The sequence below is a fragment of the Westerdykella ornata genome (assembly GCF_010094085.1).
Source record: "Westerdykella ornata strain CBS 379.55 unplaced genomic scaffold EI97scaffold_35, whole genome shotgun sequence".
In the NCBI taxonomy this organism is placed as follows: domain Eukaryota; kingdom Fungi; phylum Ascomycota; class Dothideomycetes; order Pleosporales; family Sporormiaceae; genus Westerdykella; species Westerdykella ornata.
Window position 1 is genome coordinate 1 of NW_022986885.1, and position 20480 is coordinate 20480.

The following is a 20480-nucleotide window of genomic DNA, read 5'->3' on the forward strand; positions in this document are numbered from 1 at the left end:
CATTTCTTGCCGACTGTATTGGTACCACGTGCTGCGAGGAGTTGGTTGGCCATATCTCTAACAGTGCTGTACCGGGGCGGAAATCCTCATGAATCTAGATCGAGAATACGCTCAAGAATAACGGATTCTTCGATCTTTGTGAGCTTCTTTGAATTAGGTGTGCAGTCACATCGTGAAGGGATTCCGGCACATCGTCGACGAAGGGTAGTTTCAGGAGCACCGTATGCCCTTGCAGCTGGTTTAACCTTTTGAAATTGGCCTTGTGCAATAGCAGATTAGGCAAGGAATACTCGACTCTCATTTAAAAGTAATTGGGAGGAAGTTGGTTGATCCATCGCATGTTGAAGGTAGTAACGCGTGTGGTCGCACGATGCGCGCCGCTCGCTTGTCCGCGCCGCTCGCTTGTCAAGTACGTTATAAGCACTATAATAACTATATATTCTATGCAGAAAATAAAATGTTTAGCTACTTTATTATCTATGAAAAATAGCTCTAGTTGTAAAGTCTTAGAACGCTTCTAATAGTAAACTTGTAGATAATGCTTTGCGCTGCGCATATTATCTTTATTAGCTTACCTAGGTAGGGTAGTGTTTAGGTGCCGGCGGAACCTTGGAACCTTGGCGGAGCCAAACACCAGGCCCAGTAGGGTACCCTTATGGGTGCTAGGAGGCATGCGAAGCCATCCGCATGTTTAGTCTTCACCTCGACTCCATAGGCCTGAAAACAGAATTGCTCTCTTATAATGTTATCGCGCTAGGATGTTTCAGACGAAAAGTTAGACGAACGAACTGGCTAAAGGAGATGAAGTTTTTATATGAGTGACTGACGATGCCATAAAGGCTAGAAGCTTCATGCTCAGTTTTGCAGGCCTTGCCCAAAACCATCCACGGGACCCACCTGCATCGTGCATGAACATGGCATCTCCCTTAGTTTTCATCTCCAGTTTTGCATTGCTATGGTTACCATGTCTTTGCCCCGCGATATAGCGATCTCATGACCTCCCTTCAGGATGAATGTGTCCACTGTTGCCATGGGGGGAACCCTTTGGGCATCTTCTATCAACTCGTCTTTGACCACGATCACGTCGTCTTCAGCAAGTATCAGGCAAATACGTCCTCCTGACAGACCTGGTGGTGGATTTGATGACTGCCGCCGCCTGAGTTCCTCTCCCAAATCTCTCCACAATTGATCGTGTCGCCCATAGACTAGAGAGCTTTGTACTGTGCTTAGATACGACGCAATAAACCCTGGATTTCTCTGCAGTTACCAACGAATCACGTCGCCAATGCTCGCACAGGGCCGTTCCATGGCGATAGGCACCTCATCGAAATCGATACCCGCCTCATCAGTCTTGTCGCGTTCTTCCATACTCCAGGTGCCAGCTCGTGGCTCGAGGTCACGGCGGAGCAGCTTTAAGCGCGCCCACTGGGGTATACCCCGAGAGTACAAGATTCTGTCTCGGCAACTGATGTGTGACTTGCGAATCAAACCTCCAGGACAGATAAGAGTCATCGAACGAAGCATATGCGCGTGATAAGCGGCGAATCCAGCGGCTATAGAGCCGCCGAGAGAGAATCCTACGATATGGAATGCCGAGGAGCCTGCCCATGAGAGAGGAGAGCTTGCGAGGACAAGCAAGATTTGGCTGGTGTATAAGCGAGCGTCATGTCTCAAATCGTTTGGTGCGTCCGAATAGCCTCTTCCAAAGAGCTCTGGTATTCATGTGAGCGATGGATACTTGGATCTGGGATCTAATGTACTGCTCACTAAAAAGCATGACCCGGCAGCCCTTCTCGACGAAACCCCTCGCCATATTGCTCAATGCTATACATGGCGTGCCCAGCCCATGCAGCATCAGGACTTTCTCTCCATCCGAGGGACCCCATTCAAACACCTGAATCGTGCCATATACTGTCCTGACATGCCTCCCGCCCGGGAAAGCGTCTTTGAGGTACGGCGGCTTGGTAGAGCCCCGTCTCTCTGCGACTTCCACACGCGCTTTCGCGAGCGTGATTGTATGTGCCTCGGGCGGATGTTGTGAATCTCGAAAGAAGAACTGGAGCCAGATGCACAAGCTGCAGAGCGCTGCTGCTATCACAATGGCTGGCATTATCCACAGCTAGAAAATCGCTTTGTTTGAATCGAGATTTCCGATCCAACAAATTATGAATTTATGAGGTCAAGTGATGTGTAAGGCTTTGTGAGTATAGTGATCAGGATGTATATCACGTTATTTCTGCACCAATCTTCGGCGGTTTCTGAATACGTCTATCTCCGACGTGGTGATAGCTGCTATTCAAGCCAGTAACCATAGCTTCGTCACGCTAGAAGATATTATGGCCATTTCTTGTCATAATGGCTCTCACAGCTTGCTGTGCTCTTTGACTTTTCCCTTGTCGTGCAGAAACAGCCTCTGCCCACTTGCACCCGACGAGGAATGTTATCATTCCCAAGGACGAGAAATCTTGATTTATTTCCAGTCAAAATGAACTCAGAAATATCCAATGCCACGTTTGTTCAGGATGAGGTCCATCGAGAAAGCCTTCAGAATCTTGAGACCTTCTGGCTTCGTCAATCCAAACGACTACACTGGCACAAAGAGCCCCAAGACGTCTACCAGAAGACTCAGAGAAAGCTTCAGAGTGGGGTGGTGCAGCCGGCATGGAACTGGTTCCCTGGGGGCGAAATTTCTACATGCTACAACTGTGTTGACCGCCATGTCTCTGCAGGTTATGGGGATCAAGTGGCTATCCAATATGATAGTCCTGTTACCAACACAAAAGAAGCGTACACGTACAGTCGACTGCTTGATGAAGTAGAGACACTGGCCGGGGCTCTTGCAGAGCTCAGCATAGAGCGCGGTGACACAATTATGTTATACAGTGAGTATTATTTTCACCCTCTCGTGCGTAATGATAGATCTAACTTGCTTAGTGCCCATGATACCAGCTGCGCTGATAGGAATGTTGGCGGTCAACCGTCTTGGAGCCATCCATTCGGTTGTCTTCGGTGGATTTGCACCCAAAGCACTCGCGCAGCGTATCGAAGCTTGCAAGCCTGCGCTCATCCTCACGGCTTCCTGCAGTGTTGTTGGCAATAACCCTGCTATAGCATATCAGCCCTTGGTCGAAGAGGCAATCCGCTTGTCGCTTCATAAGCCCAACCGAGTCTTGGTATGGCAGCGAGAGTAATTACGGTGGAACTTCAAAAGCTGTTGGCGGAATACACTACCGCAACTGACACAATCGCTTCTCCATGGGAGAGAAAAGCGAACCCTCACCGCTCAATCATCGTGGCAAGAGCTTGTGGCTGATGCGAAGGCACGCAGGGTCAAGGCAGATTGCGTGCCGGTGAAGAGCCAAGAGGCCGTGTATATCATGTACACATCTGGCACCACCGGCCTTCCAAAGGGTGTGCGGCGTGACGCCGGCGGGCACGCTGTAGGCTTAGCTTTCACCATCGGTTATATCTTCGGCATCCATGGGCCCGGAGTTGGCGACGTGATCTTCACAACTTCAGATATTGGCTGGGTAGCCGGACACTCGTACATTCTCTATGCGCCGTTGCTTACAGGTGCTACGACCGTTCTATACGAAGGTAAGCCGATTGGAACACCCGATGCCTCTGCCTTCTGGCGTATAGTGGAGGAGTATAAGGTGAGTGTCATGTTCACCGCACCTACCGCGCTTCGGGCCATCAGAATAGATGATCCTTCAAATGATCACCTTTCTAGGATCGGAGAATGCGGCGGTTTACGATCGCTGAAAGCGCTCTTTCTGGCAGGTGAGCGCTCTGAGCCGTCCTTAGTGTCCATGTATCAAAGGCTCTTGGAAAGATACGGCGCAAAGGCCGCCCAAGTCGTGGATAACTGGTGGTCGACTGAGATCGGACCTCCCATCACTGCACGAGCGCTTGCGCCACACCAAGGCCTGGAATACTGGAACAATTCTATTCAACCAGCCACAGTGTCCCTGCCTCTCAAGCTTGGGAGCGCCGGAAAGCCAATGCCAGGTCATCAAGTGTGTGTCGTAGATGACGAAGGCCAGGACGTACAATCGGGGGTACTAGGGCATCTTGTGCTCAGGGTCCCGCTCGCTCCTACGGCGCTTCAAACGCTTTGGGAGGACGACGACGGGTTCTATAAGAGCTACTTCCAACGATTCGAAGGTCAATACTTCGGTACCGGCGACTATGGATGGAAGGACGGCGACGGGTATGTGTATGTGATGAGTCGAAGCGACGATGTGCTCAAAGTGAGCGCACATCGGTTATCGAGCGGTAAGCTTGAGCACTGCCAATCTGTTTCTATCCCTAACCAATTTCGTAGGCGGTATTGAGCAAGCGATCTTGACTCACCCTCTTGTCGCAGAATGTTGCATTACCGGGGTTCCGGATGATACCAAAGGCGAGCTTCCTTTCGCTTTCATCACCCTAGCCACCCCAGACAGCTGTCGATCGGAAGTAAGCGACGTCCGAATTGAAGAAGAGATTCCACAGCTCGTGCGGACCCAAGTGGGTGCTTTTGCTTCCCTGGGGGGTATGATCTTGGGCAACGGCATTATCCCAAAGACGCGGTCAGGGAAAATGCTACGACGAGTTCTGCGGGAACTTCTTAAGAATGGCGTGAGCGGTGAATATACCCGGGAGATCACTGTGCCTACTACGGTAGAAGATGGAGCCGTGGTTGAAGCGGCACGAGGGAAAGTTAAGGACTACTTTGAGAGAAGTGGGGGTAAGCACAAATTATTGATTGGAATGCTCCACTCCCAAGGCTCCAACGATCGAAATGCATGTTAGCACAACTGGAAGACGCCACGAGTCCGTAAGAGCATTGTTAATGACGCGCAGCACCTCTCTCTTAACCTCTTCTGATAAACCGTTGGTGAGGTTCGTAATACCGCTGCTGGCGACAGTGTTTCCGTTTACACCATCAATGCCGAGCCGCTTAAGACTATATGTCAGATGGGTCGTGAAAAGCGCCTGAGCAACCGATAGAAAGATCGAGCTAAGGTCAGAGAATATCAGTCTATGTTCGTAGGTCGGGTAACACATCAGATGTGAAGCAACTTACCTCCCCATGATCTGTGCAAAAGCAACCATGCTGGAACCGATCGGAATGTCCTTCTGGGCGAGCCGGCTTTGGGCAATGATCAAAGGCGTCACGCTGAATAAGGACGAGCCGATGGCAAATATGATCTGGAAACCGATCCATTTCCCCGTGCTTGTATCAGGAGTAAATGTCATGAAGAGCCCCGACCCGACTGAGCCAAAGACAGTTCTGACCAGCATCCAGGCGTCAGCATGGCCAAGCTTGGATATGAGTATCCCGCCACCAATTAGGGTGATGACACTCGTGATGAGCCAAGGAAGTGTATTTACCGCCGAGGTGAGTGGACTAGCTCCGTTGACACCTTGAAACCATCTGCATGGCGTGGAGGTCAGTAGGTGTATATCTACTTGAACAGGAAGGTGGAAAGTAAGGGGAGGTACCACATACATGGGGAGATAGTAAGTCAGCACATAGATAGCCCCACTAGTGCAAAAGCCGTAGAAGGAGGCGTATGACACGGACCTCTGGGTGAAGATGCGCGACGGCAGCATCGCATTTTCGCCCTGCCAGAATTCGAGAGCTATGAAAGCTGCTCCGAGAACACCGAACACGACGAGCAGTGCGATGATGCGAGCGTCGGACCAGGGGTATTGTACACCTCCCCACTGCAATGCCAGCAGCAGACAAATGACAGACGGTATCAACGCAGCAAATCCGATAAGATCAAGCGTCTGGGTCAGGTCAGATATGGAAGTGGTGGACTTCCCTGCATGTTTCGGCGGAGTGACGGAGAACCAGAAAGCCAGGTATATGACGGCTCCGAGGGGCAGATTGATATAGAAGGACCACCGCCACGAGACGTTCTGGGTGAGAGCTCCCCCGATCAAGGGGCCAGCGGTAGCGGCAACCGACCGAGCCATTGAAACAAGGCTTAGGCACAATGCGCGCTTCGGTTGTGGAGCGATGCTAGGTATAATGGCATAGGCCGTGATCAAGAGACCCGATGAGCCTAGGCCAGCAATGGCACGGCCGGCAATGAGGGCGGGAGAGTTGGGGGCGGCACCGCATATGGCAGAACCGACGAGAAAAACGAGTATGGCGCCGGTGTAGACGCCCCGGATGGGGTACAGTGCGGATAGCTTGCCAAAGGGGAGTTGCGATACGCAAAGGGCCATGAGGTAGATGCTCCCGTACCACCCGATGTCTTTGAGCGAGTGGAACTCGTCTGTGATGTACGGTATAGCGGTGGCAACGATGGTGTTGTCCTGTTACAGGGCGATTCGAGCGCGTGAGCATTCGGTTCTTCTTGTGGCACAGGGGCAATCTATCATGAATTGTCAGACGCACCAGCGTGACGAGGAAAATGCCCAGGCATAGTGTCGAGAGAGCAAGCCAGAACTTGAAGCCAGATGGATACTGTGGCTCACGCGTCGGGGTGGACGTATCCTGAGCAGAGGAGTGCCGCGAGAAGGTTGCAATCTCAGCGGAGCTCGAGGGAGGTCGCATTTCGATGCCTCCGGGGCTTGTCATGCTTGATCGTGGAGGGAGACGTTATGTGAGCCAAGGAAGAAGCTTGCGGGTAGAGACGATGGCGGCTTGATCGACGACCAAAAGCATCAATCGGAGAATGAGCCCATTGAGGGGACGTCAAAATGCGTCTCTCTGGTACATTCGCCGAGGATCGAGAAGCCGCTGTTGCCTTGCGGTTAACGAGAGTTCTCTTATTGAAACACATCTTTACTGGTTTTGATTGGTCAACAGAGTTGTCTCATCTGCTGCGTGATTGCGGCGTAGTTGCGGCGTAGTTGCGACGTCTTCATAGCGTTCCCACAGGTGCGTGCCTGCGGCAGTTGATAGGTGATTGATCCGCACCTTGCGGATTTTATTATCCCACTGCATTGTTCCATCAACAGCTCAAAGCGCATACACCTATTGGTTGGTGGAGGTTACAATGGAAAGTCAAGGGGTACAGTTTACTGGGGAGATTGGACAGTAGCTACCACTGCCAAGAAATAGTCACTAAATCAATCTACTGTGTATGATGTCTGTTACAGCCTTGGTCTTACGTGCACTAGGCCTGTTTGGTTCAGGAACTGGATTCAAAATCCGACCTGCGGAAGCTACGGGTAGACAGGGGTCCACGGGTGTGAGTGGTTTCCACGGAAGTAATTTTAGCGCCATCTAGCCGCATTCTAGCCCAAGATTCTGAAGCCGCTTTTAAAACCAAACCGGGCATGATAACTTCGTGTATTGACTACAGCAATCCTTTCTAGGCGCTAACTAAAACTACTTGCCATGTCTATCTTTTAAACAAACAAACTTTTGCTGCCTTTCCAGGTACTACCTAGGTAATCTCTGCGTGTACTATTAATACAGCTAGTATTGGATTACGGCATATGTAGCGGGAGTTGAAAGCTTCCTCGTCGTGGACCGATAAGGTCCTGCTTGTTAGGGCGTAGTAGGTTTCTTTGTGCAAACGTACCTAGCCTCTTTCAGTGCAGTAAGTTTCCCGGTCTACAGCCGCCGTCAGCATCTCTTGGCGGTAGAGATGAGTCACTCAAAGCTTTTCCGACCCAACCCACTTCTCCTACCTTCCACCTCTAATTCGTCGGCTATAAGCCAATAGTGCAGCTCTCCACGCCTAAGCCCGAATCTTATTTAACAGAAACAGAGACCGCTCCTCTCCGTCGCCCCACCGTTCCTACACCCCCTCCCTACCTGACCACGATCACTCATTCGACACTCTTGTCTTAGCTCCACACTGCCAATCTCCCCGACTATGGCTGAAGACTGCCAATCTCCCCGACTATAGCTGAAGACCGACTCAAGTGCGGGCCTCTCAATCCAGAGCCTGGAAAACGGAACATACTGGTTACTAGCGCCCTACCATATGTGAACAACCTGCCACACCTTGGAAATATCATAGGGTGTGTTCTTTCAGGGGATATCTTTGCAAGAGACTGCAGAGGACGGGGTCTCAACACGCTCTACGTTGGCGGTAAGTGCCTTTGAACAATCAATCCTCAAAGGCAAGTTAAACGGGACTGATCTGATCCTGTGCTTTCTTTCTTTTAGGCACGGACGAGTACGGAACCACAACCGAAGCCAGAGCACTCGTGGAGAACTGTACACCACAAGAACTGTGCGACAAGTATCACGCGATCCATGCCGAAATATACAAGTGGTTCGACATCAGTTTCGACACCTTTGGCCGCACGACGACCAAGCTTCAGACGGAGATTACGCAACACATCTTCCTGAAGTTGAAAGAAAATGGATATCTCAAGGAACGGACGACTACTCAGCTCTACTGCGAAGAACACAGTTCGTTCCTTGCAGATCGCTTCGTGGAAGGAGAATGCCCAGCCTGCGGTTACGTAGATGCTCGAGGCGATCAGTGCGACCTTTGTGGGAAACTGCTCGAACCTCTCGAACTTAAGAATCCGCGGTGTAAAGTGGATGGTTCTACGCCGGTCACCAGGGATACGAAACACATTTTCTTGGAATTGGACAAGCTGCAACCCCAGATCGAAGCATTCTTTCAGGAGTCCTCAGAAAAAGGCGCTTGGTCAAACAACGGCAAAAACATCACTTCCGCCTGGCTGAAGGAAGGGTTGCAACCACGGAGCATAACAAGAGATATGAAGTGGGGAACCGAAGTTCCTCTGCCAGAGTATCATGACAAGGTCATCTACTCATGGTTCGATGCCTGTATCGGTTATGTGTCTATTACCGCTGGGTATACCGACCAGTGGGAACAGTGGTGGCGGAATCCTGAGCATGTCCAGCTATATCAGTTCATTGGGAAAGACAACGTTGTCTATCATTCCGTCATCTTACCTGGTTCTCAGATTGGTACGGCGGAGACTTGGACAAAATTGCATCATCTATCTACCACGGATTACCTAACCTACGAGGGCGGCAAGTTCTCCAAATCCCGTGGTATCGGCGTTTTCGGCGATTCTGCCAAAAAGACCGGGGTTTCGTCCGATGTATGGCGTTACTACTTACTCTCTCATCGACCCGAGTCGGGCGACACCGAGTTTACCTGGGACTCTTTCATCAGTTGCAACAATAACTTACTTTTGAAGAATTTCGGCAATTTCGTCAACCGTGTTTTGAAGTTTGTCAACTCACAGCATTGCAATAATATCGTGCCAGACTGGACCAAGTATCACGAAAACTCTTTTGACGCTTGGAAACAAGAGGTGAACAATCTTCTCTTCCGATACATTGAAGAACTCGACGCTGTCAAGGTTCGTGCGGCCTCCTCCACGATCCTCCACATATCGCAGATGGGAAATGCTTTTATTCAATTCCACAAGCTTGACAACAGTCTGGCTGCAAACAACCCTTCCAAATGTGCCGCTGTCGTTGGCCACGCTATCAATCTGGTCCATCTACTTGCCTCGCTCATCGCACCCTACATGCCTGGGACAGCGAGATCCATCAGTAAGCAGCTGCGCATGGAACCACTTGCAATCCCGGACGCCTGGAATGCGGATTCTGTGAAGCCCGGTCATGAAATTGGCAAGGCTGAATATCTCTTCACCCGCATCAAGCCAGAGAAAGCGGAAGAATGGAGAAGGCTATTCGGTAGTGAAGAGGCAAGGAAACTTCGAGAGGAAGAAATTGCCATGAAGGCGAAGAAAAGCGCGGTTTCACGAGACATTTGAACGTATTTGAAAATTGATTCCTCCGGATAGGAGCTCGACCTTGGCCTTATTAATGGGCCTCGGTGGGATAGGACTTAGGCACGAATTTCATGACTTTGCATCTGTGCACATTGATTCCGACCCTCGATCGCTGCTTTGGTTTCGCTACGTTTCCTGTTGTCGTCCTCGTTAGTATTACGGTGTTTCCCTTTGTCTTAACCGACGTAACTATTGAACCCTTGATGTGATAGAAATGCACTCGGCTACAGACATATTACTTGATTCCGCACGACGATAATGTTCGAGTTCTTGATCACCGCTTCTATTACCCCAAGTAAGTTCGTTTCCTTCCCCCAACTAAAACGAGCAGGAAGTGGGAAATCAAGGCCTATTCCCTCGACCAAATAAAAGTACCAGTACAAGCAGCCCTTCCATATCTCCCTCCAATCCCAAAATCTTCGAGAGAACATCACAGCATCGCAATCTTCGGCAGTGGCTTATTCTTCACTTCCTCCCACTCACCTCCACCCACGCCAGCAAATCCATCGCCCCTGGAACCGCGCTTGAATATCCGCGGAGGTTGCGGCATGCGGCTCGTTCTCCTCTTCCCTTTCCTTTCCCCTGTCACGCTTTCTCTGTCCCCTTTTTCCTCCTCGGCATCTATGCTCGCACCACCCTGAACTTCGTCTCCCTCTCCGCCTCCTGACCCCGTTTCTGAACCAGACCCAGGATGGCTTCTACTTCTCCCCCTGATATCTAACTCTTTCTCCAACTCTACTCGCAGATTAACGTCCTTGCCGTCTGGACTGCTATCCGGACTAAACCGACTCAGCAGTTCCGCAGACGAAGACCTCATAACCCCTTTGCACATCTTCCTTCCGACCATACGTTCACCGCTCCCACAATCCTCCCCCGCTCCAAGACGCGGCTTCCATCCCATAGCCATCCTACCCCTCCCCATCTCCGCCCCACCCACCACACTCCCCGCATCCGGCGCACTAGCACGCCTAACATGGCCCATCTTATACCTCCCTCCCCTTCCACCAGCGCTATAAAGGATCCTTGTAGGCACCACCTCCATCCCCGGGATATCCGTGCCATTCAAAATCGCATAGGCAATCTCCGCCGCACTCGCTTTCCTAGCATCCCCACCGCTCCTATCTTCTTCTCCATCCTTGCTGCTGCTGCCACCCTCGGGACTCCCCCTCCTTTCTTCCGCCGGTCCCGTACTCCCACTCCTCTCACTCCCCGCTCGACTCGCACTTAGACTCCCTGCCGGCGTCCCGGAGCTCAGGCGATGCGGCCTCGTCAGCGACACTGAGGACCGTGAGTACCGATTACGGTACGTAAAGCTTGCGGTGCTGGATACCCTCGGTAGATTTGGGTTCGAGCGTGAAGCAGGGCCGAGCGGGGATGGCAGTGTCGGATGGACAGCTCGCCACGCCGAGTGCGACAGTTGCACCGGGACGGTGAGGGGAACGAAGCCGGATGGGGCGATGAGGGAGGACATGCGTGGGGGTGGGGGAAGCCCTGCTGCGTGGGGTGGTGTTGCTCTGGGTGTGGATGTAGGTTGGACGAATGGTGGGAGGAGAGATGGGAGCAGGGGAGGTGGCGTAACGACTGTTGTTTCCGTGGAGCTGGATTGGGACGCCGATCCCGATGCTGGAGTATTATAGGTAGCTGGGAGAGGCGGTGGCTGTGCTGAAGAAGTGAATATCCCAAGACCAATAGAGCGGATAGGGGAAGGCGCATGTATGGTAGAGGGCAAGGAAGTGGACGACAGATCAAGGGTCTCGACATCGGTGGTGGCAATGCTGCTTCTTCTGCGAGGAAGTTTGCATCGGCTGCGAGATTTCTCCGATATGTTGGATATGCTGCGCGTGGGTGAGGGCTTACGAGACGGATTAGGCGTAGGATGTAGATTAACAGAGTCGTGGTAGGTGGCCTTGAAGACATGCGCTTCGAAAGGCCGGCGGAGGACGCCCAGCATACCGAAGAGCGTGCATGAGGCTACTCTGTCAGGCCGTCAGTATCGCAGAAGCTGAGAAATTGTTGACGTACAGAGCAATGAAGGATAGCGCAAAGCTGACACGTCCGACGAGACAAGTCACTCCGCTCTCCCAAGCTGCAATCCCCGGTCCCGCTGGAAGACATGCTGGTCTTCTTGCAACCATGATCATGTTCCACCCGTTCGTCAAGAGCCAGAGGGTACATAGTGAGACGGCAATGCGGACGGCAACGTACGTTGTCTTTTTGATAATTGAAGGATCGCGTTGTTGGTGCCGCCATATCCTCTGCTTGAGAGAGAATATAGTGTGAACAATGATGTAGCCGACTGATGCCAGGGCCTGTCTTCTTGATAAGATATGTCCTGCCACAACAACTAGGGAATAGACAACGTACCGAGAGAGTTGTGAGGATCTCAGTGGGGATGTTGACGGTGTCATTGGGATTAGAAGCAAACAGGTAAACAGCGGATATTAGAGTAAGAATTGATGTCCACAGCAAGACGTTCAGACAGACCGTTAGGCTAAGGAGGGTCAATTGGCGCCGGGGGAGCTTCTTCGAAACCGAAATAGAGACAGGAACAGCTTCTGGCTTGGGTAGCTGGCTAGCTTCTCCATTGCTGCTTTCCGAAGCTGCCATGAGGTGGATATCTGAGCTGTGCTCGGGCAGAGCCCGTGCGGACTGAGAAACGTAAAGAAAAGATTATAGCGAGTGCGGATAGCGAATGCAAAGAGACTGCGAAGGGTGGCTCATCGCGAAAACAATTAGTGATTGTGAAGATGCCAGAGAGCAGATACAGCCCACGTACAGAGTGACGCGGAGCAAGGTGACCTCCGATATGAGTGGACTTAAGATGGGACGAAAGCACTGATTAAGCCTGAACACGCCCTCCGACTTGTGGCGTCTCAGGAACAACCCCCAGGACTGTTTGGCACCTAACCGTACCAAATGTACTGGAAGCATTCCCGGGAAACAAGACATATTAAAAGAAAAATGGACAGAACGCAAGGAGTGCTGTGGAACGCAGATTTGATTGGTTTCACACAGCCAGGACGCCCTTCTCTCTCTTTGGAGAGGACACGCAGGGACGCGCCTTGAGTGAACAATCTTTTAAGTGAAGCGTGACGAGTTAGTACACGATCGGTTGGTCGATGACCTCGTCGCAAAGATATTGTTCTTCCGGGAGCTGTAGATCACCGCCGCCTCTCAGCTGGACAGGTGGTGAATTCCTCAGCACGTGTGCATAACGACTTGGCAGGGATGTACCTGCATAGCCGCATGAACTCATATTTCCACGACAACCAACCCGGCAATGCCACCCAAGTCTCGGCAACGGTGGTATGTCTGTAACACAGCAGCATCTGCGTTCCTCAGGTTTCATTACGCAAGCGTTGCAATCGTGTTCTTCCGGCGGTTGTCTAGAAGCTGTCAGTGTCCCGACTTTGGCCAATTCAAGTTCGATTTGTGTCCATACCGGCTGTGACATATAGATACCATTTGGAAGTATGGCTTCTCATCATTCCCTACTCTTGTGGGTCCCTGGCGGAGGCAACAGAGACGCCATGAGGAAGCATGGTCCGCAAACCGGCGAGCTGTCTGTTCGGGATCCATAGATCAATACCCTCCATGTCGTACTTAAAGTATCAGAAGCAGTACGAGCAGGAGAATTAGCACAAAGATGAGGACTCCAATGCAGCAGCTGGACCATCTATCTGCGCTGGGTTAGCAGACGTCGTAGACGTAATCCGTGCTTCAGTTTCATCGCACCTTCGTTCTTCTTGATGACCCAACCGACTCGCTTGAGGCCGGTTTGCAGCTTCCCCCCGACCCTATCCGCTACGGTGTCAAAGTCGTCGAGTAGCTCCCCTTGCTCTTCCAGCTCGCGACCCATGTCGTCCGCCTGTTGTCGCAGGTTGCCCACCGTCTTGAAGACATCGTCTAGTGCCTCGTCCTGCTCCTGCATCATCTCCATTTGTCGCTCATGCTCGAATGCGGCGTAGTGATCCTCGTCCTCGAAGGAGTCAGGGTCCGGTAGGATATCCCCGTTGACGGCTGCCTTGCCCTTATTGTGACCACCTTGAACCGCCCTCGCCAGCTCTTCCCGCATGCTCTGAATCTCATCCCCGACCTCCTTCACCAGCCGTCGCCGCCGCTCCACTTCATCGATCTCGAGTCCAAAACGATACGGATCATGCTCGACCGCCTTAACGCTTTCCATGAGATCCTCGAGATCTTGAGTGAGTTCATGGAGTGTTTGTTCAAGCTCGTTGCGGGCTTCTCGAAGCTCTGGGGAGTTTGCAGAGGAGGCAGACGACCGAATACGCAGGTATGAAGAAAATAGGGGGCGGGTGGTATTCAAGGCAGACAGCACATCTCTACTCGGCTGTCAGTCGGGGTGTCGGCTCATAACGAAAGGGAGTCCTCACGCTTGGACCTGCAAGAACGGGTCCTCATCCCCTATCCCGGACGCCATATCGGTATACTCGCGCGAGGGCTGTGACGGCAAACAGTGGTCAGAGAAGGAGTGGTGTACGGAGTCGTGATGTGCCTGAATGTCATGACGCTGACCTGGAGCTTGAAGCTGGACCCTGGCCAGGAACGTGATGTGGTCCGTGCACACGCCTAAACTTTTATAAGTGCATTGAAATATCCAAATCAACTCCGAGCACGCCTCAGGCTTTCCACGCCGGTGTTATTGAAAAAGATTTTAAGCAACTCCATGCGGAACTTGCTGCCATGGGTCCGGACACTCCTCTCCCTCTCCCGCCGGACTTCACCTCCGTAGATGACTATGTGGATTCGCTCCTTAAATTCTCGACCACTTCATGGCTATTGCAGACTTTATGCGGAGGAGTGCATGTTCTGGACTTTTACACCAGGTCACCTAACTTGTATACCACGCTACTACCGGAGTCATGGCGAGTCTGGTTTAAAAACCAGGATATTATGGACATCTTGGACCTCCTCATGAGAGAAGATTTAAGCCAGTTTGATAGAGTGGATGATGAGGGAGACCCGCCATCTTTCCGAGGCGGACCCGCTCCTCCAGAAGATTTGCTACAGTACATCAAAGACGTGCGGAAGCATCTACTTGCCCGAGAGTTTCCTCCCCCAGGTTCTGAGATGCAATCCACCAAAAGCAGTATAGCTCGCCACGTTGCGGTCGGTATGAAAGTCAAAAAGGTCCATGAAGTCGACAACTTTGCACGTTACGTCGACAAGCTTACCAGCGACATCGCGGCTTCCGGGAAGAAAGAGATAACCCATCTTGTGGACTTCGGATCGGGCCAGAACTACCTTGGACGTGCACTGGCTGCACCACCGTACTGCAAGCATATCGTTGCGGTGGAGAGCAAGCAGCATAATATAGCAGGTGCAAAGAATATGGATGTGTTGGCGAAGTTGGTGCCTAAACCTGTTGTTATGAGAAATAAGAAGGAGTTTCGGGGAGGGCAGAAGAGGAGGAAAAAAGGGATTAAGAAAGAGGAGCCAATTGGGCAGTCGGAGCAGATGATAGACTCGGGTTCGACGGAAAATGAGGGAGCCACCGAAGCCAATTGTGAGTCAGGGGAATGCGGACTATCGCCAGCAGGGAAGGTTCTTGAAAACGGCACAGGAACCATCCCAGAAACCACTGCGAAGCCGTCGGAGGAGAGTGCTGTCACTACGACATTGCAAATCTACACCGAAGGACACGGAAGTGTGCAATACGTCGAGCACATCATAAAAGATGGCGATCTCAGCCCCGTCGTCAACCAAATCCTAGATACCTCCAAAGTACCGGAGGATAACCTAACCACCAAGAGCAACGTGGTCGAAGAACCATCCAACCTAACAACTGTACCTAGATCTCGGGAACCGAACTTGATGGTCATCTCTCTGCACTCCTGCGGGAACCTGGTCCACCACGGACTGAGGTCACTTCTTCTAAACCCAGCCGTATCCGCAGTAGCAATGGTAGGCTGTTGCTACAATCTCCTCACCGAGCGCCTCGGTCCCCCAACCTACAAACTTCCAACACTGAGACCTAACCATCCTCGCCTAACCTCAACATCCAACGCATTCGACCCGCACGGCTTCCCCATGTCTGAAAAACTCGCCACTTGTCCCCTCCCACACGAACCCCTCCTCCCCGTGAACGAACCCTCTGAACCCTCCGAACCACCCCGCGGTCTGCGCCTGAACATCACAGCGCGCATGATGGCCGTCCAAGCCCCGTTCAACTGGGGTCCCGAGGACAGCGAGCTCTTCTTCACGCGGCACTTCTACCGCGCGCTCCTCCAACGCATCTTCCTCGACCGCGGCATCGTCGCCGCACCCGTCGATGCCGACGGCCTCGTAGGCGGCGCCGTCTCAGCCGCAGGAACCAAGAGCCGAGTAACCTGGATGCCGCCAAACGGTCGCGGCCCTGGCCTCAGTTCCGACGGTACCACGACGCCGCTTACCATCGGTACGCTGCGCAAGTTCGCCTACAAGGATTTTGTGTCGTACGTCCGCGCTGCGATTGCGAAGCTGACTACGCCGAATTCGTTTTGCGAGGTTGATCCCGAGTTTATCAAGAGTAAGATTGAGGGTTTGACGGACGATGATATTCGTGGGTATGAAGAGGCGTATCGGGAGAGGAAGAAGGAGTTGAGTGTTATGTGGAGCTTGATGGCGTTTAGTGCCGGGGTTGTGGAGGCGGTGATTGTTACGGATAGATGGCTTTGGTTGAGGGAGCAGGAGGAGATTGAGCATGCTTGGGTCGAGCCCGTGTTTGAGTATAAGCAGAGTCCGAGGAATCTGGTTGTTGTGGGTATTAAGAAATAAAGCGGCAGGGGTTCTCTTTATGGCCGTGAAGGTTGTTCTTCTGCTTCGGGACTGATCGGAGCACATTGAGCATACGAACTTCCAGCATCTCTGTGAGAATAGGGGGTTTAGCGAGCTAGCGATCTCCATCCATAACGCCACTCGGAAGCGAATTGCGCCGTCAACGAGTGAGTGGGATTTGGGCGTTATCAGAACCGTAGAGCCAGACTGACATGCTCCCGCCCACCACGACTCTACCAGGATCTGGTTGCAAGCTTGTGTAGTTATTAGCAGCGCGAAGCTCTGTTGGGTGCTAACACAAGGAGGGCTCTGGTTGTTAGGAGGACGGATGAGCGTTATACGTTGGAGAATGGAATTGGTGGTTGTTGAAAATATGCTGCCATATTAGAGCAGGTCGACCATTTATCTCTTCCTAGCGGCCATAACCTACGAGCATATATAGTCCGCATTCCAGTGTCTCGAGCCCTGTACAATACCCCCACACACATCTCTCTCTTAATAAGGCTTAAACCTTTCCTTTTCCTTCTTCTTGTCCTTCTTGTCTCGACGCTTCTCTTTTCTGTCCTTCTTCCGCTTCTCCTTCTCTGTTCCCCGCTTCTCCGTAGCATCTTCCTCTTCGGCATCGTCAATGTCCATATCTGCAGGGTGCGTGGAGGTCGCAGCGGGAGTGTTTGAAGACGGCATACTCCAGGCACGGATGTAGCTGTCTTCGCCGACGGTGTAGGCTGTGTTTGTCTGTGGGTATGCGTTAGGACTTTCTCTTTCTGTAAAGTGTATGGATGTGGGGAGTAGGAAGGAATTATAAGAAGGGGATATCTTGCCCGAAATTGCGATGACAACAGATGCTTCGAACGAGGGGAAAGATACTTACGTGAATGTCTACGAAAACATCTCGCACGATTTCCTCGCCATGTGCACCGGGAAAATGCAGGGAGCGGGATATGTCGAAATCGTATGCCAGTGGTCCGGAAGAGGCGTTTTTGCGTATAGGGATCATGCTTAGAGCGTTCGCACTGCCACACTGTGAGCTCTCGTTCCCATCATATTACCACGACAACGAAAGACGTAGAATCACAGACACAGTGGAAAAGCATACCTGTGCTTCCCACCAACCACACACCTCTCCCCACCCACACCCATCACACCCACCAAATACTCCACCCCTAACCGCTCCCTGACATCCCCCATCACCCGCGGACTCGGCTCCACGTCCTCCTCTTTGGAGCTCTGCAGCGCATAGAAACTCACCGTTTCATCCGTGCCCAGGGCGAAGATATCCCCTTCTCCGTTTCCATCGGCAGGTAACAAGAAGCCAGCGTGCGCTACGGCGGATCCGTGGTTGATGACTTGATACAAGGCGTCTTCTTCGTCGGCGGCGCTGGTGTCGAAGATGGAGAGGAGATTGTCGGTGGAGGAGGTTAGGAGGAGGGTGGGGTGGGAGGGGTGCAGGGAGAGGGTTGTTAGGGTGTCGGTGTGGGAGTCTGGGAGGGTCAGGCGGGGGGTAGAGGGGGAGCGGATGTCCCTGGTTATGTGTTAGGAAACGTGAGAAGAGCACCGTTTTGGAATCGAAAAACCTGAGGAGTGAAAAAGACGGAGTATGGGAAGTATATGAGGACATCGAACTGCGGAGGAGGGGAAAGGAACGATTGAGGAGAGGAAAGTGTGGGAAGGCCTACCAAATATACACCGGTGTGTCCCCAGGACCATCATTCGGATTCTCAATTCCAGCGGCCAGAAAGCTCTTCTCGTAGTCGCAAACAATCGCTGAAACGAGTTTATGTGCTGTTCACATATTACCATGTCAGCACCACCCTCCTCTCCTCTTACGAACTCGTTGCAAAACATACGAACGTCAACACGCAGCACACAAGCCCCCTTCGCCCTCAGCCTCCCATCCCACATCTTCACAGTTCCATCTCTTCCCGCTGTAACCAGCAAATTCCCTGCTGCATCGTCGGCGCGTTCCAGGCACGTGACGCTCTCGTGCACCTTTGTAATCACGCCGGCAGGGAGGAGGGAGAGGGTTGCGGGATCCAGGAAACGTAGTGAGTCGTCGGAGGCGGTTATCGCGAGTGATGAGGGCGGAGTGGTGTAGGTGTAGGGGTTGAGGCGCGGGCCGGTGGGGAGGATGCGGTAGATGAAGGTTGAGGGTGGAAGGGAGGCGGTTGTTTTGAGAGTGGGGGTGAGGGTGGTCATGGTTGAGGCTGCTGGGTGCTTGATGTGTATGAGTTTTGACTATGTCTTGCTATATCCGGCAGCGGGAAGAGGTATATGGATTGGAGAGCATGATATGCGGTGGATGGAAGGTCGTGGTGTTGGTTTGCAGTTCCAGGTAAAAATTTGTTCATGTCCGTAAACTCCTCGTTTTCCATGCCTTGTATTAGGGACTGGGGCTCCATCCAGCGTAATATTTGCAGACTCTATAGGCGATATTCACAGGTAAGACAGGCCCTACATGGACGATCTATGTGTTGTGTGTGATTGCATTGTCACCAATGCAAGCCCTCATGTCCACATCTTCTGTTGATCTCCCACTTTTCAAGGGAAACTCCCTTTTGACCATACAAATAGCAACTTTCATAAACAACAATCTCTGTAACATGCATGCCTTCATGAGAAAGCGCATTGGACTCAACACCATATGTAACCCTGGATATGAAACGCACTCGATCACTATTTCGACAAAATGCGCGATTAACTACGGGTGCTCCCTCGAGGAACCTGCTTCCCTGAACCCACTGACATAACGCCGGCGGAAAGGGATGTCACTCCGCCAGCTCATGGCCTTGAGGCTGACTGACGGCGATATCGCGGTTCGTGAGGGAGAAAAGGAAGGGTGCGGCCCGCATCGAAGAAAACTCGGGTGTGAGGCGCCCTTAGTAAGCCCCGCGCCGTGATTGGTTGCTCGGCAACTCCAGCAACAGCCGAGCGGAAAGCAATGCTTGGACGACAAGAGAGACCTCTCCACACGACATCACCACCACCACAATTGCTGCGCTCCACCCCGTCCGCCTCGTTTCCCGTCGATTGAGCTGAAGGAGTACGCAATGGCTTCTCAGCGCGTCTTCCAGGTCGGCCTGCGCCGCGCGGGCGTGCCCATGTTCTCCAGGATGCAGCCGGCGGGGCGCATAGCACAGCGGAGGTATGACGACGTTTGACAACCCTTTAGCACCACCAGCAAGTAACAAAGCATTGCAGATTCGCCGCCACGCAGCACGTCGAGGAGTCCGAAGGCCAGGAAATCCTCCGCAAGCAGCGTCTCCAGCGTCCCGTCTCCCCCCATCTCTCCATCTACCGCCCGCAAATCACATGGTATGGCTCGGCGCTGAACCGTGTCACCGGCATCATGCTCAGCGGCTCGCTCTACCTGTTCGGCATCGCATACCTCGCCGCTCCGGCTATGGGCTGGCATCTCGAGACTCCCTCCATGGTCGCGGCCGTTGCGGCTTGGCCCGTTTTCGCCAAGGTCGGCGCAAAGGTGGCGCTCGCGTTCCCCTTCTTCTACCACTCGCTCAATGGCCTCAGGCATCTGTCGTGGGATCTGGGACTTGGTTTCAAGAATACGACGGTTATGAGGACAGGATGGGCGGTTGTGGCTACGAGCGTTGTTGCCGGATTGTACTATACGTTCCTCGGTTGAGTGATTAAGAAAATAAAAGTGATGATGAGTGGTTGAGAAAGATTAGGGGAGGAAATTGGGAGCTGTAGGAGCGCGGTTGACAACGGTGGACTGGACAGTTTGACTGCATCATCTGTACATTTTTGTGTTATTTCAATGAAGAGCGTCGATTCACTTTGAGCTGGAAGACCCACCACTGCCGCGGATGTATTGATGGCCGCCGCACAGGGTCCTGGAACTCTTGAGATTTCTGCATCGGCTCTATCGACCGCTACTATTCTGTTTTGCGAAGTCCTTCAAGGTACTTGTGAACATAACCAATACCTAGATCTTGCCCTTC

The 20480-nt window shown here is 52.3% G+C and overlaps 8 protein-coding genes across 8 annotated transcripts; 3 read left to right on the forward strand and 5 right to left on the reverse strand.

The window, feature by feature from the left end:
• Positions 1–933: 933 nt before the first annotated feature.
• On the reverse strand, positions 934–2110 carry EI97DRAFT_452847 (putative alpha/beta fold family hydrolase; the record flags this gene model as incomplete). The annotated part of the gene is made up of 3 exons (XM_033800424.1): positions 934–1247; positions 1296–1712; positions 1768–2110. 3 exons carry the CDS (start codon positions 2108–2110, stop codon positions 934–936), a joined length of 1074 nt encoding a protein of 357 aa, XP_033650160.1.
• Positions 2111–4743: 2633 nt separating this feature from the next.
• EI97DRAFT_385354 (MFS general substrate transporter) lies at positions 4744–6556 on the reverse strand (the record flags this gene model as incomplete). Its single annotated transcript, XM_033796013.1, has 4 exons — positions 4744–5005; positions 5072–5422; positions 5498–6315; positions 6398–6556. The coding sequence occupies 4 exons, from the start codon at positions 6554–6556 to the stop codon at positions 4744–4746; spliced, it is 1590 nt and encodes a 529-aa protein (XP_033650161.1).
• Positions 6557–7091: 535 nt separating this feature from the next.
• On the forward strand, positions 7092–9942 carry EI97DRAFT_496461 (methionyl-tRNA synthetase; the record flags this gene model as incomplete). Its single annotated transcript, XM_033802477.1, has 4 exons — positions 7092–7196; positions 7547–7550; positions 7863–8048; positions 8126–9942. The coding sequence occupies 4 exons, from the start codon at positions 7092–7094 to the stop codon at positions 9724–9726; spliced, it is 1896 nt and encodes a 631-aa protein (XP_033650162.1). The 3' UTR covers positions 9727–9942.
• A 232-nt stretch (positions 9943–10174) lies between these two features.
• Positions 10175–12351, reverse strand: EI97DRAFT_461728 (uncharacterized protein; the record flags this gene model as incomplete). The annotated part of the gene is made up of 3 exons (XM_033801217.1): positions 10175–11720; positions 11767–12053; positions 12109–12351. 3 exons carry the CDS (start codon positions 12349–12351, stop codon positions 10175–10177), a joined length of 2076 nt encoding a protein of 691 aa, XP_033650163.1.
• An 887-nt stretch (positions 12352–13238) lies between these two features.
• On the reverse strand, positions 13239–14259 carry EI97DRAFT_201400 (uncharacterized protein). The gene is made up of 3 exons (XM_033793683.1): positions 14139–14259; positions 13480–14087; positions 13239–13424 (listed from the first exon to the last, which is right to left on the reverse strand). The coding sequence occupies exons 1-3, from the start codon at positions 14183–14185 to the stop codon at positions 13348–13350; spliced, it is 732 nt and encodes a 243-aa protein (XP_033650164.1). The 5' UTR covers positions 14186–14259; the 3' UTR covers positions 13239–13347.
• Positions 14260–14383: 124 nt separating this feature from the next.
• On the forward strand, positions 14384–16768 carry EI97DRAFT_201480 (uncharacterized protein). The gene has a single exon (XM_033793685.1). It carries the CDS (start codon positions 14449–14451, stop codon positions 16519–16521), a length of 2073 nt encoding a protein of 690 aa, XP_033650165.1. The 5' UTR covers positions 14384–14448; the 3' UTR covers positions 16522–16768.
• On the reverse strand, positions 16769–18836 carry EI97DRAFT_201479 (WD40 repeat-like protein). Its single transcript, XM_033793684.1, has 5 exons — positions 18369–18836; positions 18198–18303; positions 17618–18043; positions 17393–17534; positions 16769–17256 (listed from the first exon to the last, which is right to left on the reverse strand). The coding sequence occupies exons 1-5, from the start codon at positions 18715–18717 to the stop codon at positions 17017–17019; spliced, it is 1263 nt and encodes a 420-aa protein (XP_033650166.1). The 5' UTR covers positions 18718–18836; the 3' UTR covers positions 16769–17016.
• A 732-nt stretch (positions 18837–19568) lies between these two features.
• EI97DRAFT_405751 (mitochondrial succinate dehydrogenase cytochrome b560 subunit C) lies at positions 19569–20478 on the forward strand (the record flags this gene model as incomplete). Its single annotated transcript, XM_033796570.1, has 2 exons — positions 19569–19663; positions 19720–20478. 2 exons carry the CDS (start codon positions 19569–19571, stop codon positions 20159–20161), a joined length of 537 nt encoding a protein of 178 aa, XP_033650167.1. The 3' UTR covers positions 20162–20478.
• Between the last annotated feature and the right edge of the window lie 2 nt (positions 20479–20480).